At 45.1% G+C, this 19,232-nt stretch overlaps 1 protein-coding gene across 1 annotated transcript; it reads right to left on the bottom strand.

Annotated features, from left to right (window-relative positions):
• Window positions 1-426: 426 nt before the first annotated feature.
• Window positions 427-19,183, bottom strand: XPNPEP2 (X-prolyl aminopeptidase 2). Its single transcript, XM_032228351.1, has 11 exons — window positions 18,951-19,183; window positions 17,764-17,837; window positions 15,451-15,561; window positions 13,016-13,079; window positions 10,550-10,654; window positions 9,763-9,849; window positions 9,387-9,533; window positions 8,643-8,744; window positions 7,378-7,459; window positions 3,510-3,708; window positions 427-659 (listed from the first exon to the last, which is right to left on the bottom strand). The coding sequence occupies exons 1-11, from the start codon at window positions 19,042-19,044 to the stop codon at window positions 519-521; spliced, it is 1,206 nt and encodes a 401-aa protein (XP_032084242.1). The 5' UTR covers window positions 19,045-19,183; the 3' UTR covers window positions 427-518.
• Window positions 19,184-19,232: the final 49 nt, after the last annotated feature.

Here is a 19,232-nt window from a genome sequence, read left to right as displayed (position 1 = left end):
TTCATCTACCGGTCAGTGTCGACTGGCAACCACGCGGAGGAGAGCCTTCTCGGTAGTAGCTCCGACACTTTGGAACGATCTCCCCGTGGAGATTCGTACCCTCACCACCCTCCAGACCTTCCGCACAGCCCTTAAAATCTGGCTATCCCGTCAGGCCTGGGGCTAAAGATTGTAACCCACCCGAATGGTATGAATGTTGTGTTTTTTTAATTATGTATTGTTCTCACGTGTTAATGTTTGTTTCTCCCCCCCCCCTTGAGTTGTAAGCGGCCCTGAGTCCCCCCAGGGAAAAGGGTGGCATATAAATAAACTTTCATAACTCATAACTTTCATTGTAATCATAGGTTGAGGACTAGCTACACACTGTGTTCTTCTAACCTCTGCCCCTCTGCCCCATCTGTCCTTTTAGCTTTTAGGCCAGTTTGCTTCCCAACCTTCACAATGCAACACTGAAAATCTTTCCCGCTATGGGAGTTCCTCTTTGTTGATTCCTGAAGGTCCCTTTTGGACCTTGGCTCTCAAGGCCGTTGCATCACCCGGGGGAAGGGTCCCTGCTGTGGATTACATACGTGAGCGGCTTCCATCATCTTCTGCTCCTTGGAGTTTTTGACAGCCTTGGAGAGCATGACAGGGGAGTAGTCGTCTTCTAAGAGGCTTTCCTGCAAATAGGAATGTGGGGATTTAGAAAGGAGTGGAATGGAATAGAACAGAACAGAGTAGAGTAGAGTAGAATAGAATAGAATAGAATAAAATTAGGAGTAGAGTAGAGTAAGGTGTAGAGTAGAGTAGAATAGAATAGAATTGAACAGAATAGAACAGAATAAAATTAGGAGTAGAGTAGAGTAGAGTAAGATGTAGAGTAGAGTAGAATAGAATAGAACTGAACTGAAGAGAACAGAATAAAATTAGGAGTAGAGTAGAGTAAGGTGTAGAGTAGAATAGAATTGAATTGAACAGAACAGAATAAAATTATGAGTAGAGTAGAGTAAAGTGTAGAGTAGAGTAGAATAGAATAGAATTGAACAGAACAGAATAAAATTATGAGTAGAGTAGAGTAAGGTGTAGAGTAGAGTAGAATTGAATTGAATTGAACAGAATAGAACAGAATAAAATTATGAGTGGAGTAGAGTAGAGTAAGATGTAGAGTAGAATAGAATAGAATTGAACAGAACAGAATAAAATTAGGAGTAGAGTAGAGTAAGGTGTAGAGTGGAGTAGAATAGAATAGAATAATGAAGAATAGAATAGATAAATAGAACAGAATAGAATAGAGAAAGAATAGAATAGAACAGAATAAAATTAGGAAGAGTAGAGTAGAGTAAGGCATAGAGTAGAATAGAATAGAATAATGAAGAATAGAATAGAGAAGTGGGGTAGAACAGAGTAAAATTAGGAATAGAGTAGGGTAGAATAGAGTAGAGTTGAGTAAGGATTAGAATAATGTGTAGAATAGAATAGAATAGAATTCTTTATTGGCCAAGTGTGATTGGACACACAAGGAATTTGTCTCCGGTGCATAAGCTCTTAGTGTACACATATACAACAACAGTTATAGGTCATAGTTCATAATTAACAATAATTAATCATAAGCTACAAATAACAAGTGATAAATCATAATATAACAATAGGAGAAGATAACAGGAAAAATGAGATGAGGAGAAAAGAGAAGAGGAGAAAGATGATAATAGCAATACAGCCTACTACATGGGTAAATTTCATAGGGCTAAGACAGCACTGTGGGAATTAGAGCAATTTCTTGAGCGATGCACCTGTAAATGCACAGCTGGTAACAAGCCTTCACTGGGGTCTCAGCATAAAGAGCTACACAGCAGCACAGTGGTTAGAGGGCAGTATTGCAGGCTAACTCTGCCATAGCCAGGAGCTTGACCCTGACTGGCTCAAGGTTGACTCAGCCTCCATCCTTCCGAGGTGGGTGAAATGAGGACCCAGATTGTTGGGGGCAAGAGGCTGACTCTGTAAACTGCTTAGAGTGAGGCAGTGGTGAAATTCATTTTTTTTTACTACTGGTTCTGTGGGCGTGGCTTGGTCGGTGTGGTGTGGCTTGGTGAGTGTGGCTTGGTGGGCGTGGCAGGGGTAGGATATTGCAAAAGAAGTGGCATTTGCCGGTTCTCCGAACTACTCAAACTTTCCACCACTGGTTCTCCAAATGACTCAAAATTTCCGCTACTTGGTTCTCCACAACCTGTCAGAACCTGCTGGATTTCACCCCTGGAGAGAGGGCTGTAAAGCACTGTGAAGTGGGATATAAGTCTATTGTGCTATTGCAGTTGGTACATTTCATTTGAGGTCAGGTTGATTCTGGAATGGAGCACTTCCTGCAAGAGCTTTTTGCTAGTCCATGAATCTCAGGAAATCTGCACCCTTCCACTATTGGAGATGGGAGGAGAAAAAAAGTCCTAACCTGTCCCCAGGCCCTGAGTTGGCTCCAGAAGCTCAAACTGGGGAAAGGTTTAGCATATCTATAAGAGGCTCCTTCAGAGCTTAAATATTAACCAACTGCATCCCTCATCACAGCAAATCCCATTAATCAGTTGCATTAATCTGCCCTCTGTTCTTCACGTGTCATCTTCAAACCTTTTTGCAATCAACACAGATTCCTTTGCTTGTCACGATTCTGGAAGATTCACGATCTAAAGGATCAGAGCTAGGAAAAAGGAAGTGGAATAAAGCCCTCCTCAAGTGGAAATCAAACATTTATTCTTTTTTCCCCCCACCCCAGAAGTCAAGAATTATATTGATCTTGCTCTGTGCTTGGGAGCATGGTGCAAATAGTAGCACAGGCCCAATTCGGTATTTATGTTTTTAAATTGGCTGATAGCCTGTTGTAATAATGGACACGTGATAATTATCCTCTTCTACTTGCTCTATTTGCCGTGTCCTTGTTTACAACTTCTGTTGTGCTTCTACCTAAACCCTGGTCTTTTAAAAATGGGTTTCAGTTGTTGGATTGAACAAGTGTTAGAAGAGATAGCTCATAAATGGGGAGCCATTAAGTCAGGGATCGGCAACCTTAAACACTCAAAGAACCACAAAAGTCCTAACCGGAAGCTCCCCATTCAATTCTGGAGCCGACCAGAAGTCCGGTTTCCCTACCATAGAGTCTCATCCTAGCGCAGCATCCTTTTTCCTCTACCTGTCCTAACCGAAAGCCCTATCAATTGTGGAGCTGACCGGAAAACTCGCCACTTACTGTTTACTGTTTATTAAATTTATAGGCTGCCCAATCCCGGAGGACTTGCCATAGAGTCTCTTCCTGGTGTGCCCTGCTTCCTCACCCTCAACTGCAAACTCCTCTCAAAATTGTGGTGGCGACTGATGACAGGGAGCCGCAGCAGAGGGATGAGAGAGCCACATGCGGCTCGAGAGCCGTGGGTTGCTGACCTCTGGGTTAGGAGATACTCTCCTTATAATCGTGGGAGAAATGTGAGATTAGGATAGGTTGAGAGAGAAGAAGAATTAGTGTATCTTTCTTTGCTCTTCTCTCTTACTTGAGGGATCTCCTTGTAAAGGCCCAGAGTTGTGTATTCTGTTCCGATCCAGATGATCACCCCGTCTTGGTGGGCATATTTTCTCAGGCTGTCACCTATCTGGCCGTAGTCTTCCACCTTCACACACGGAGACCCCGGGCACCCTGCTGTCAACATCTGGACTGCTTCAGTGCTCAGCCGACTCCGGTTCACAAACAGACTGGGGGCAAATCAAAGGAAACTGAGATGTCCATGTGGGGGACGGGACGGGACATGAGTTTAATCGTCCTATAGAAGAACGGTTGCAGAAGCTGATGGGAGTTGGCTGAAATGTCAGAATTGACTACTCTGCTCAAAGAAAAGTACAGAAATACTTTTGTTTCTACATGGAAACCGCTTCTGAACTTCTTCCTCGAGGTGGAAAAGAATGAAACTTTGATTTTGGGTTTCACAGATTAGACTGATAGAAATTTTGTAGAAAGGACTGGTTGATAATATTACGGTAAAATAAAAAGTTGTGATTTGTTGTGAATGCCTTATTCTACTGTAACCAAGAGAGTCAGGAGTCCATGTTTCTTTTTCTTTCCCCACATTTCCTCACTTTTCTCTTCCCTTTCCCCTCATTGTCCCCCTATTTGCTTTTGTATTTTATAATATTTTATAACTTAAATAAAAATGTTTTTTTGAAAAAAAAGGAAGTGAGTTTAATTAGGAAAGTGTTGCCTTTACGAATGTGGGGCAGCTCTTCCTGGCCATGCTTCTTCCTTTTAGCCCCATAACCCCTTTGCCAATTAGGCACAGTTAAAAGCAGGGGTGGGGTTCAACCAGTTTGGACCGGTTCAGGAGAACCGGATGTTAATTTTATATCTCGTTCGCCAAACCGGTAGTTCCAAGTACTGGCTGGCCCCACCCTGCTCCGCCCCTCTCAGGAGTCTCCACGTGGCCCAATTTGGATACCAGGTAAGTGCCCACACGGAGGCTCCGGGAGAGTGAAAAATGGGTCTCCCGGAAGCTCCGGAAGTCCAAAAATGGCCCCATTTCCAGCCTCCAGAGGGCCTCCGGAGCCCAGGGGGAGGCTGTTTTTGCCCTTCTGGAGGCTCAAAGAACACTTCCAGAGCCTGGAGAGGGCGAAAAATGGGCCTCTCAGAAGTTCTGGAAGTCTGGAAACAGACCCATTTCTGGCCTCCGGAGGGCCCAGAGGAGGCTGTTTTTGCCCTCCTGGAAGCTCAAGGAAAGGCTCTGGAGTCTGGGGAGGGTGAAAAATACACACACACACCCGCCGTGGTGCAGGAGGCTGAGTATGCCACGCCCACCTTGGCCTCGACCACCCAGCAACCAGGCAGAGAACCGGTTGCTAAAAATTTTCAATCCCACCCTTGGTTAAAAGTTGGTGATCGACAAAACATCAACCCGCTGAATTTTGGCCATGACAAGATTTCAGTGCACTTCTTGCAGCTTTCAACCTACTTGACCATCGACTGAGAAGAAGACGAATGAGTTCAAAGGCCTTTCCACGACCCTTCTCCAAGCAGTGAAGAAAAAGGCTTAAGTCAGCTTCCTTGAACTCGGCCCATTCCAGAGACGCTGAACTACAATTCCCATACGGACAAAGGCTCTTGGAACTTGTAGTGCAGGGCATCTGGAGGACATCGGGTTGACACAGGCCTCTCTTCCCCTGCATTTGTTTTGCTCTTCGCTGAAAACATATACAAATCTAACACGGACGATGGCGGATCGTTCATTTATTTTCGAATCTCCCCATCTGCGTTATCCTAAACAGTGAAGTTATTTTAACCCAAAGCTCTATCAGGCAGACCCACTGCAGGCTTCCCTCTTCCTTCTGGTGCCTGTGAATTCAAATGCAAGATGTATGCTTGCTTTCCACTACACAAAGTTCACTGTGTATAAACATGGCCCTTTTCCCATTCCCGCCATGATTTTACAAGTCCTAATTCATTTCCTCCTTGAGGACGTCAGCCTTGCCTTGCCAGATCAGTTCAGATTTCTAGGCAGAGTTCAAAGTACCAGATGGTTTCAAAGGTCCAGCTGGATGGACTTGGATTCCTTTGTGGCACCCAGCCAAGAGGCTCTGGAAGCCCATGGACCAACCCTTTCGCTGTCTCTAAATGTGGACCTGCCACGTTGCTGCCGTGGTCAGGAGCCTCTTTGTTCTGACATTCTTGTATTCTGTTTGCACACAACATTTAACTTGGAATCCAACCAAGAGTGTCCGATCTTGTCAACTTTAAGAGTTGTGGACTTCAATCCCCAGTATTCCCCAGCCAATGTGGAGAATTCTGGGAGTTGAGGTCCACAAGTCTTAAAGTTGACGAGGTTGGACATCCTTGCTCTAAACCAAGGGTGGGCTTCCAAAATTTCAGCAACGGTTCTCTGGCCAGTTGCTGGGTGGGCATGGCCTAATTGGCTTCCTGCATCACAGCAGGGGGAGGCATTTTCACCTTCCCCAGTCTCTAGATGCTTTCCTTGAGACTCTGTGAGGGTGAAAACTGCCTCCCTTGGGCTCCGGAAGCCACCCAGAGGCCAAAAAAACAGGTCCATTTCCGGCCTTCCGGAACATCCAGGAGGCCTGTTTTTTCCCCTCCCCTCCCCTCTACGCGGGCGCTGCACTTACCTTGCATCCAAAATGGGCCGTGTGGAGACTCCTGAGATGGGCTCGTTGGGGTGGGAGGGGCAAGGTGAGCAGGGTGGACGGGGCCAGCCAGGGGTGGGATTTGGAGGTTCTCTGAACTGGCCATAATATTAGTCTCACGAACCTGGGTGAACCCGTAGCAGCCCACCTCTGCTCTAAACCAGGGGTGGGTTCCTAATCAGCTTACTACTGGTTCGCTGAGAGGATGTTTTACTTGCGCTCTGCTCACTTCACTCTCACACACGCCTCCCAACAGCCCATAAGAACTCACAGGCTGGGCTTCCTCCGAGTGCCGTCGACCGGACAATGCCGGCTGGCGGCCCCTCAGGGGAGGGCCTTCTCTGTAGCTGCTCTGGCCCTGTGGAACGATCTACCCACAGAGATCCGGACCCTTCCTACTCTCTCGGCCTTCCAAAAAGCCACCAAAACCTGGCTGTTCCGGCAGGCCTGGGGCTGTTGACCCATGTATAAGGTGCAGCCCCCATCTAAGTTGAGTGTATGTTGTGTTCCTTTTAAACCTGTTCTTGTCCTTTCCCTATTTTTTTATTTTTTGTTTTATTCTCATATTTGTAAGCTGCCCGGAGCCCTACGGGATTCGGCGGCATATAAGTTTATTAAATTACAAATTACGAATTAATTACGCTGTGCGTTGCCGCGCCTGCGCAGTTGACTGAAACTGTTCTGCGCATGTGCAGAAACATGCCGGCGACGGCAGAAGAGACCAGGGAACCGGTAGTGATAGGGCAAGCTGCCATATCACTACCAGTTGGGCCAAACTGGTCCAAACTGGTAAGAACCCACTACCGCTCTAAACCCTAAAACCTGATGACAGCCCCATGAGGTTGTCCTGGATCTTACGAGACTTTCAGATGGGCACCAAGGGCGTTATTATTCCCTCTGTTTTCCTGAAGGACTTCAGAGGTCATTGCCAGGACCTCAGCAACTCCCAGATATGCCGCCCAAATGAATCTGCACAGAAGAAGGATCTCAGGCAGCTTAAGAGAACCCAGGGGACCCAAAAAGTCTTCAGCAAACCAAGAGAAGAGAATTGTCTGAGCACTGGTGATCTGTGGGGGCGGAGATGGGAAATCAAAAGAAAAATGGAATGGGAGGGGAAAGGAAAGGAATGGAAAGCGGGTGACTGAATGCTCCGTTGGACCTTGGCCACATTTTGCGGAGGTTCCCCACTTACGATGGGAACCAGACTGCTGTCTGAATTGTCGCAGGGAGATCAAGTACCTGATATCTGTCTTGGTGAGAAGCGTGTAAGCGTAGAAGACGGGGGTGTAAGGAATGTCATCTCCTCGAAGATTGAAGAGCCCTACGGGGGAAGAAAAAGAGGTCTCTAATAACTTCCGCATAAAACCAGGACAGCGGTTAAGTGATTAAAGGAAGAGACAATAGCAGGAGAGGGAGAGCAAAGGAGCCAAGGCCACTGCAGGGAGCCAGGAAGAAGAATTTGAGACAAAGATGGGAAGAGGAGATAACGACAGCTTTTGTGTAACGAGGAAACAAGACACACAATCGAATCTTTAATATGCTGCACACAGCCATAGCGGCCCAGTGGTAAGAATGCAGTATTGCAGGCTAATTCTTCTGACTGCCAGCAGTTTGGCAGTTTGATTCTGACCGGCTCAAAGTTAACTCAGCCTTCCATCCTTCTGAGGTCGGTCAAATGAGAACCCAGATTGTTGGGGGCAATAGGCTGACTCTGTAAACCGCTTAGAGTTTACAGGCTAGAAACCAGGAGACTATGAATTCTAGTATGAATGTAGGCATGAACGCAGCTCGGTGACTTTGGGCCCAACTTGAGTTGTTATTGGGAAGAACAAAGGAGGAGGAAGGAGTATTAGGTATGTTCAATGCCTTGAGGTATTTATAAAAATAAGATTGGAGCTAGCTAGATAGTTGGTGGATTTAGAGATAGAGATAGAAATAGAGAGATAGAGAGATAGAGAGATAGAGAGATAGAGAGATAGATAGAGAGATAGAGAGAGAGATAGAGAGATAGAGAGATGGATGGATGGATGGATGGATGGATGGATGGATGGATGGATAGATGATAGATAGATAGAGAGATAGACACCTAGATAGACAGACAGATACATACATACCAGAGGTGGTTTGCTGCCGGTTCGGTCCGGATTGGGTGAACTAGTAGTAGCGGCAGTGGGAGGCTCTGCCTACCTGCCCGGATGCTTCTGCACATGCGCAGAAGCATCACATGCGCGCGGGAGCACCAAAACAGCAGTAAAAAAAAATTAGCAACATACCTCTGATACATACATATCTAGATATCTACAATAGATAGCTAGATAGCTAGATAGCTAGATAGCTAGATAGCTAGATAGATGGATGGATGGATGGATGGATGGATGGATGGATGGATGGATGGATGGATGGATAGATAGATAGATAGATCGATAGATAGATGATAGATAGATGGAGAGGGATCTAGGAGAGAAAGATATAAATAGAAGCCTGTTAAATATTAACCGACTTACATGCCGTCTCCTCAAGGCCAGAGAGCAAGATTGCTGTGGGTTTCTTGCTGTGTTGCTCCATCTGCAATCGAGCGTGGGCAACTTTCTCTTGCCAGGTACTTCCTAAAGGAAGAAAAGATCATGGGAATGGGAGGTCTGGCTGATGGAAATGCCAATTTCCTGGCCTTCACTATAAAACAGCATCCAAGAGAGCAAGAAAAACAATACCTTTTTCTTATGGCCAGCCGTGCTATTATTAAACAGCAGAATTGATAGGCAGCCAATTTAAGGTGAGGGGGATTGCCCTAAGACCACGTTTCTCAAATTGAGCTGTTCCAGAAATGTTGCAAGAGAAGAGCAGACAGAGCTGGGATGGTGGTGGTGGTGGTGGTGGAGTTAAATGTGTCATTAGCTTAGAATCCTTACATTGCCACAAATGATCCAAGACCAACCCCAAATCCAACTTCTGAATTTTGTTGACCCTTATCTGCCTCCAATTTATTGCTGAACTTTAGTTGACTAGACTCTTGATCTGAATAAATTTGAATAGATAATTATAAAATATATATAAATTATAAAAGTCCAAAAATGGTATAAATAATAGAAAAATAGATTTGAATAAATCTCTGTACCCCAACTTAATGAATGTTCCCGATCCTTAGGGCCTGACAAATATTGCACTACAAACATCCTTTGTCTCCGGGCAAAATGGCCCAACCTCCCCACCAATTTCATCTTGGCACTTTCTTTGTGCCCCAAACCTACCAACGAAGTCATCGGCGAGTCGATAGATTGTGTTGGTAGGTGGAGGAAGCCGCTCACTGCCCCACACGAGGTCCACCAGGTTAACTTCAGGGAAACTCAAGTTCCTATTTGCACCTTCCAGGATCTGGTGATAGCTGTACCAATTGTCTAGGGAAAGACAATGAGAAGGGGAGATCTTGAAACATCAGAGCAGAACAGCTGTCAGCCAGGGGAATGTAATGGGAGATGAGGGAAGTCACAACAGCTGGCATTTCAGCATTTCAGTGCAAGCTGCTAATGCAGGGCTGTGAGGTAGCCTCATCTTCCTTGGTGGACCAGCCATCTGCTTCTTGAGCCTGCCCTGACATGCCCAAGAAACTCCAGAGATGCTTCATACCAATAGAAAAGAGGAAGGGATCCAATCCAATGGCTTCCCCAGCAGGAACTTCGTTGAGTATCCATTGTCCAATAGAGGTGAGCCACACTGCAAAAGAAAAGACATCAGTGAGCCATGCCTCTCTCTCTGGATTAGCAGAAGGACTAGATGGTCGTAAGCATGGACCAACGTGGCAGGAGCTGAGTCCCATTTCAGTGGTCACAAGAGCAAGCCTGTGAATCCTCTGTAGGAAGGACCATTGAGCGCTTGTTGAGTAGACAGAAGACCCAGGTCTGATTTCTAGGACTTCCAAGGAAGAGCTGGAAAATCGGAATGGCATAACTTGCCAAGCCAACTCACTGTGGTCACCATGGACAACTCGCTATGGACAACTAACCATGGACAACTCGCCATGGACAACTCACTGTGGCCACCTCACCATTGGCAACTTGCCATGGACAACTCACCATGGACAACTCACTGTGGCCACCTCACCATGGACAACTCACTGTGTCCACCTCACCATTGACAACTTGCCATGGACAACTCACCATGGACAATTCACCATGGACAAACTCATCATGGACAACTCATCATGGACAACTCACCATGGACAATTGGCCATGGACAACTCACCATGGACAATTCACCATGGACAAACTCACCATGGACAACTCACCATGGACAACTGGCCATGGACAACTCACTGTGGCCACCTCACCATGGACAACTCTCCATGGCCAAGTCACCATGGAACTGAAAAGAGAGAATGTGGAGGCTCTAAAACAAAATTAAGACAAGGACCAACCTGATTTCTGCAGCTTCCAATTGCAATCCATCTGACGCTCAGCCTGGATCCAATACCGGCTGTCCGTGAAGAGAGCAGCTTTCTGCAGGGTGATCACACCAGTCCCTAAGGATGAAATTCTAAAAGTCAGAGGCACCGAAGACAAAATTTATTTGGAAAAACAACATCTTAAGTTTAGTTTTCGCTGCTGTTTCCCTGGATGTCATTTTCTGGTTGGTGATGAAGGGACATACTGCATGAGCTTCATAGCATGTGGATTTTTATTATAAACTAGCTGATAACTTGGGTATCGGCATTGCCGGGGTATTTATTTATAGGGGAAAATGTCCAGACCAAATGTAGTTTCTACTGTTGGTTTTTCCCCCTAACTAGAGGGAGCCCCCTTGTGGACTACCGTGAAGCCGTTACCATGGCAACTCCACTGTACTGCACAGTGAAAGCCATTTTAAGGCACAACAGGCTGTATCTTAACAGAACACATCCACCCCAAGGGTTTTAGGGGTGTCTTACTCCAACAGTATTTGTTTCCAGAGAGTAAGTCATCTGTGTACCAAGTTTGGTTGAAATTGCTCTAGACATTGCAGAGTTATGCTGGAACACACAACACACACACACACACACACACAAACACACACACACAATATTAAGATTTTTAGGCCTAAATGTAGAGTGGGTGCTAGTCTCTCTGAAATCCAGCTCCCATGGAAGGTGAAAATATTTTTCCAATTAATGCTACACATGAGTTTTAAATCTCCAGTGTGCCTTTTCTGAAATCTGCTAATGTCAGGCTAGACTGGGGAAAGCTGCCGAGACATTTTTAGTTTACATACATTTGTAGGTTCAGCGATTGGATGACAGACATGGGAAATTACACGTGGGAGGTTTTATCTCTCTTTTTGTTGATTTTGAGAAAGTGCAGAGTGGGAATGCATCTAACACATTTAAGCATATTGAATACATTAAATAGAACCGTTGCACTGCAGACAAGATTCAGTAAGAAAAAAGACTTTCGTTTTTATAATGTTGCATCAAGACATTTGCTCTTCTTTCTTTCTTAAATGTAGCCATAATTCACCCACGGGGTGGAGCGATCTGATGTTGCATTTCTTCTGGGACTGGGGACGAGCCATTGTAAGCTTAGCAAAATGGCTTTTGCGTATTCAAAACAACAAAAATATGATCTATGTTGCTTCCCCTTGCCCTGGAATTAGGGCACAACTATGCTATTTTCAAGAAAGTTACAATGACAAGGGTGTTTGGGTGGGGTAGAAGAGAATAGAATAATAGAACAGAACAGAACACAATAAAATAGAATTCTTTATTGGACAAGTGTGATTGGCTACACAAGGACACACAAGTCTTTGGTGCATATGCTTTCAGTATCCATAAGGAGAATAAAATACATTCATCAAGAATAAAAGATACAACACAGTGATAGTCATAGGTTACTAATAAGCTATCAAATCATACTAGGAAACAAATAAAAATAATATAAATTTGAATCCAAGAAAGATCCAAGCAACATGGTTATAGTCATAAGTGGGAATAGATAGGTACTAGGAAGGAAGAGAAGAATAATAGTAATGCAGACTTAGTAAATAGTTTGACAGTGTTGTGGGAATTAGTTGTTTAGCAGAGTGATGGCATTTGGCAAAAAAACTGTCCTTGTGTCTAGTTGTTCTGGTGTGTAGAGCCCTATAGCATCGTTTTGAGGGTAGGAGTTGGAACAACTTATATCCAGGATTTGAGGGGTGTGTAGATATTTTCACAGCCCTCTTTTTGACTTGTGTAGTATACAGGTCCTCAATGGAAGACAGGTTAGTAGCCATGGTTTTTTTCTAATTATCTAATTATCTGTTGAAGTCTGTGTCTGTCTTGTTGGGTTGCGGAGCCAAACCAGACAGTTAAGGATGTATGGATTATATTATATTTTTTGCTTAGTTCACAGTTCCTGCAGGTAGTCCTCGACTTACGACCACAATTGAGCCCAAAATTTCTGCTGCTAAGCGAAAGTTAAGTGAATTTTGCCTCGTTTTACAACCTTTCTTGCTGCAGTTGTTAAGTGAATCATTGTAGTTGTTAAGTTAGTAACGGGATTGTTAAGTGAATCTGGCTTCCCCATGGATTTCGCTTGTCAGACAGTCGCAAAAGGGGATCATGTGCGACCCCAGGACACTGCTACCGTCATAAATAGGAGTCAGCTGCCAAGCGTCTGAATTTTGATCATACGACTATGCGGAAGCTGTGATGGTCGTAAGTGTGAAAAATGGTCACAGGTCACTTTTTTTTTTTAGCACCATGGTAACTTTGAACTGTCTCTAAATGAACTGCGGTTAAGTTGAGGGCTACCTGTACTTGATCACCGGCGAGCATTCAGAACAGCTGCTAATTTGATTCCTGGGGACCTGAGGTTCAACTAATAAATTTAGGATTTGAGGGTTGCTGCATTTCTGGAAGGGGACTCACCTGTAGATCCTGAAAAACCCGACATCCAAGTGAGTCTCTTGTCCCGTTCTGCGACGTATTCACTCTGGAAGATGGGAAGGTTTTCAGAAACAAGAGACAGCTCCTGGCTGTCCTATGCAGACGGGATCCCAGGCCTATCTAGCCTCTTTCCTTTTAGACAATTCAGTACTTTTTTAGTAAATCACCAAAGTAATCTTTTGTAGCTAAGACTTGGAATGGGAACTTTCACAGGCAACTGTCCATGACTAACTCACCACGGCCAACTGTCCATGACCAACTCACCATGGCCAACTGTCCATGACCAACTCACCATGGCCAACTGTCCATGACGAACTAACCATGGCCAACTGACCATGACCAACTCACCATGGCCAATTGTCCATGATGAACTAACCATGGCCAACTGTCCATGATGAACTTAACATGGCCAACTGTCCATGACCAACTCACCATGACCAACTGTCCATGATGAACTAACCATGGCCAACTGTTCATGACCATGGCCAACTGTCCATGATGAACTAACCATGGCCAACTGTCCATGACCAACTCACCACGGCCAACTGTCCATGACCAACTCACCATAGTCAACTGTCCATGACCAACTCACCATGGCCAACTGTCCATGACCAACTCACTATGGCCAACTGTCCATGACGAACTAACCATGGCCAACTGTCCATGACAAACTAACCATGGCCAACTGTTCATGACCAACTCACCATGGCCAACTGTCCATGACCAACTCACCATGGCCAACTGTTCATGACGAACTAATCATAGCCAACTGTTCATGACCAACTCACCATGGCCAACTGTCCATGACCAACTCACCATGGCCAACTGTCCATGACCAACTCACCATGGCCAACTGTCCATGACCAACTCACCACGGCCAACTGTCCATGACCAACTAACCACGGCCAACTTCCATGACCAACTTGCCATGGCCAACTGTCCAGGACCAACTCAACACGGCCAACTTCCATGACCAAGGTCAACTTGCAATCACCAACTTGCCATGGCCAATTTGCTATGGGCAACTCGCCATGGCCAGCTTGCTGTGGCCACCTCACCAAGGACAACTATCCATGGACAAGTCACCACGGCCAACTCACTGTGGGATAACTCACCACAGCCAACATGCTGCAGGACAATTCACCCCAAGACAATTGATCGATTGAATTTAATTATTTAACATAGATAAAAATTGTTTTTATTTTTGTTATTCAGATTTCATTTTGTCCCTCCTTTTGCATCCTTTCTTTAGTGTCCCACAGGTGTTTTTTTTCAAGAGGCAACTGGACTTCCTGGTTTTTCTCTGAAGATGTTTCGCTTCTCATCCAAGAAGCTTCTTCAGCTCTGAGCGCAGGAGAAGCTTCTGAGAGAAGCTGAAGAAGCTTCTTGGGTGAGAAGTGAAATGTCTTCAAAGAAAAACCAGAAAGCCCATTTGCCTCTTGAAAAAAAAAAAGCACCTTTGGAACAACGGTGACTTGGATGACTGAGAGTCTCTATAGACATTTCTTTAATGATTCTTTCCCACCATTTTTTCGATATCAGTGTAACTCTTTATCCTGCAATGAGTTGTCCCACAAGTTGTTGGCCATGGCGATTGTCCTGTAGATAGTTGGCCATGGCAAGTTGGCCACAGTGAATTGTCATAAAACTCCTAAAACTCCTAAAACTTAAAACTCCCAGCATTCTACATGGACTTCCCAAAAGGATGGAACTGAATTATGGTAGGAGTTTGAAATTTGGGGTTACATCATTGCTTCCTCTACTGTTCCTTCATATTTACCACTTGAGAATGGAGAATTTATTCTCCTATCATCGGGCAGGAGATATAGAAGCATAGCCAGCCGAACGAATAGGCTGAAAAATAGCTTTTATCCATGGGCTGTCAGACCTTTAAATGCAACATAACATCACAATCAGGCTTAATGTGATAGAGCTACAGTGCCAGTGTAATGTGCAACATGTATATACCGGCGTGATATAATAGGACATACAGTATGTATGTATGAGGTTATGTGTGCTAGTTTATGACTTATTGGGTTTAGGGATTTCTTTTTACTTACTGATTTATTGAGATATATTCTGTGTTCTTAAGTGGACTGCACCAAGGGAGGATCATTCAATTTCATTGTACGCATGTTGTGCATTGACAATAAAGGTTTGATTTGATTTGGCTCACCTTTCCATCCTTCCGAGGTGGGTAAAATGAGGACCCAGATTGTTGGGGGCAAGAAGCTGACTCTGTAAACTGCTTAGAGAGGGGCTTAAAGGACTGTGAAACAGTCTATAAGTCTAAGGGCTATTGCGATTGCTATTGTTCATCCTGTGGTGGAAATTCAACCATAGTTAAGGGGTCTATCTCCTTGCCCTGCTGCTCCATCCCTGCCCCAGTGGATCTGTTCCTGTCTTCATTGACTTACCAGGTGTGCATCTGTGTTAGGCACAATATAGGCTGACAGCTTGTGGGTTTTCATCTGCTCCCGTAGGGCCTTCAGACGCTCGCTCGTCACAATCGCGGTGGGTGGCAAGTACTTACGGCAGAGTAAAACATGGCGGCAGAGGGTTTAGGAGTGGGAAGAGAGGAACAGAAGGATAAAGAGGTTAGAATCTGTACAGTTAAGGTAAAGGCTCCCCTCGCACATATGTGCTAGTTGTTCCCGACTCTAGGGGGCGGTGCTCATCTCCGTTTCAAAGCCTGAAGAGCCAGCGCTGTCCAAAGACGTCTCCGTGGTCAGGATTAAACGCCGAAGGTGCATGGAACGCTGTTACCTTCCCACCAAAGGTGGTTCCTATTTTTCTACTTGCATTTTTACATGCTTTCGAACTGCTAGGTTGGTAGAAGCTGGGACAAGTAATGGGAGCTCACTCCATTATGCAGCGCTAGGGATTCGAACTGCCAACCTTTCTGATCAACAAGCTCAACATCTTAGCCACTGAGTCACCACGTCCCTTTTCTGTAGAGTTACCATTAGGTATACAGCCAGTACCCAGATGGTTTTGAAAAGCTTCAACAGGTTCAGAGTCATTTAGGACTTGAGGGTGACCCATCTGGAGAAATTCCCAGGGTACGATTGGGAAGTTAGAAGAGGAGGAAACACCTGTTCTGTTTCCTTGCCATAGAAAAAAATAACCTGGCTTAAGAGCTTCAAGACCTGTCAAATCCGTCTGTTGGGTAGGCAGACAGCATACAAATGATGGTCGATAAATAAATACAACAGGACACCCATTAAGTGTAGCAGCTGAGCTAGGCGTTGAGAAAAAGACTTTGGTTTTTACGAAAAGAATGCACAGCTTCCAGGATGATAGGCCAGGATGTGGTAATGAACTACCGTGTTTCCCTGAAAATAAGACTGGGTCTTATATTAATTTTTGCTCCAAAAAATGCATTAGGGGTTATATTTCATTTAGGTCTTGTTTTTGGGGAAATACGGTACTGAATGCATCCATCGGGTTGACGATCTTAACTGATGCTTATTTTGCGGGGGGGGCGGGGCAGCGGTAGGGTTTATATTATGAGCATCCTGAAAAATCATGCTAGGGCTTCATTTCCAGTTGGGTCTTATTTTGGGGAAAACAGGGTAGTGAATTCAGCAGAATAATCATAATTTTTGCCTTTTTTCCTTAGAGGTTGGGGCAGGGGTATCCGAAGTGTGGGTGGGTAGGATCAACGAAAGGAAAATGGGGGACTCAACTATGTGATCAAAGCCCCATGCATTAAAAAAGTACAGGACGCCTGCCTGCCTGCCTGCCTGTCTGTCTGTTGTGGCCCAGAAGGAGCTGTTGGAGCTGCCACCAGACTCCAACAGTGAGGGGCCCTATGAGTAGGCCCTGGAGGATGTGGAGGACACTGGACAGGGTTCCGACTCCTAGCAGGGCACAGAGAGACTGGTTGGCCACCAGGTGGCATCTGAGCCTTGGACAAGGGAGAGTGATCCAGAAACCAACAGTGAGTTGTTTCGGGATGCACGCCGTCGAAGAGCTACTCAGCGTCAAGAACAACTATGTAATTACAGGAGGTAATTACGCTCAGCTGATGGTCATTAGGCTACTCTCCAGACTATAAAAAAGACTGCTTGTGCTACGCCCTTCTTGCAGAAGTCAATGCTTGGACTAAAGAGAAACAAACTTGGCAGGCTGGATTGCTGCCAGAGTTTGTCTGAATTGCTGCCAAGGTTTGTCGGCCTTGCTGCCAAGATCCTTATCTATTTGTTTACTTGGCTTTCAGCCACCGAGAGTCTGGTCTTGTTATTAAAGGACATTCTCATTAAGCGTGTCTCGGCTTTCGTTACTGGATGGAGGCGGGGGTCAGAACATCTACCTATCTACCTACCTACCTACACAGCCATAAACCAAAGATGAGCACAGAGCTTCAATTGGGTGGTTTTGGTTGTCATCTCCACTTTTCTGACCATCTGTCTGTGGACATCCCTGGGGTGATTTACAGAAAACAGGTGTATAAACTTTCTTTTAATGGTTCAGCACAACTTTTTATGACATAAACCATAAAGAGGAAGAAACAGAAAGACATGGCTGAAAATGGGGATTTGGCCCCCAAATTGATCCTGAAGGACTTGGCGGGGGGCTGCAAAAGTGGGACTGGATTGTCTCTTCTGACCAGGAAGGATGGGGCTTTGCTCAGGCATCAGAAGTTGCCAAAACCTTATATTTTTTTTGGAGAAATCATGGTAGCATATTAGCAGAACAAACATTTTGGGCAAAGTTCAGGAACTCACCTGTGGGTTAGTCGTACAGTTTCTTGTGTCTTTGGATGTGGAGCGTATTTGTGTAGGATAACTTGTGATGCAGCCTAGGGTGAAAGGAAAAACTTTTCATTCAAGGAAGCCTTCTTTAAATGCCCTGGAAGGTCGAACAGCCCAGTAATCCAAGTAATTCGCATTCATGTTTTTTTTTGTTCATTATTCCCTTTTATTAAAACATTGCCCGGGTATTTATTTATCCCAATCCTGTATTAGAGAGGAATAGTAAGGTCAAGTGGCCTCCCTCCTTCCATTAACATCGCCACAATTCCTGAAGAGACAATGGCGAGAGCAACTTCTCCCTGAGCCCTGATTTCGGCGACAAATAAATTAGTTAAAAATGTTTTCCCTTGTGCCCCCAGAGCGTAATTTCTAATGTTGGATTTTTCCCCTTACCAGAGGGAGCTCCTTTGTGGAGTACTGTCACGGTCTTACCATGGCAACCCCACTGCGCTGTACAGTAGAGGCTGTTTTAAGGCAGTACAGTAGAAGCCATTTTAAGGCACAACAGGCTGTATCTTAACAGAATACACATCCGGAGGGGTGTTAATTAACAGTATCTTATCTTATCCCCCACAGTATCTTATCCCCCACAGTACTTTTTTTCCAGAGAGTAAGTCGTCTGTGTACCAAGTTTGGTTGAAATTGCTTGAGGCGTTCCAGAGATATGCTGGAACATACACACACACAGGAGGAGGAGGAGGAGGAGGAGGAGGAGGAGGAGGAGGAGGAGGAGGAGGAGGAGGAGAAGGAGAAGGAGAAGGAGAAGGAGAAGGAGAAGGAGAAGAAGAAACATTAATATTGTACAGAAGGGGACTATGTTTCCCATAACCTTTTTGCTTTGTCCTTGGGAGTGCATCTAAACAAGACTTTTCCCATGGCCCCCAGATCAGGAGGTCCTGCAGAACTAAGAAAAGGAAATGAAAGCGACAAAAATGTCTCCCATGCGATCTTTCAGCAGGTGCCCAGGAAAGAAATCTCACTGTCAGTTGCTACATTGTGGGTCAAACCAACGGAGATTACGTACCTTCAGTTTTGATGTACTCACCATACCACCAAAGTCATGAGAACTAATCTCCAGAGAAACACAAACGAGAACATCCTTTCTCCTGGTTTCCCAGATCCAGGAAAGAGCATCCAAGTTCTCAAACCACAATACATACCATGAAGGAAGAGGAAAACCCAGGCTCGTAGGAGGTAAGAAACGGAGGCCATGTCCTTCCTCAGACTGGTGACGCTGCCAAGAGAATAATCCATCGAGCAGGTGAGAGTCCAACTTTTGCTAACCTCTCAAAGGTGGAAGATCAGTCCAGAGCAGTCCAAACAACTTTCCAGATTATCTGGCTGACAATGCCTCTCTTCCTCTTTTCTCCAATGAAGCAAATAGCACGTGATAGAGAGAAAGAGAGAAATGCAAAGTCCAGATTTCAGCATCCAAAAGTGCC

The sequence above is a fragment of the Thamnophis elegans genome, chromosome 12, assembly GCF_009769535.1.
Source record: "Thamnophis elegans isolate rThaEle1 chromosome 12, rThaEle1.pri, whole genome shotgun sequence".
In the NCBI taxonomy this organism is placed as follows: domain Eukaryota; kingdom Metazoa; phylum Chordata; class Lepidosauria; order Squamata; family Colubridae; genus Thamnophis; species Thamnophis elegans.
Note: the sequence above shows the minus strand (reverse complement) of the source record. Positions and strands in the feature narration are given on the sequence as shown.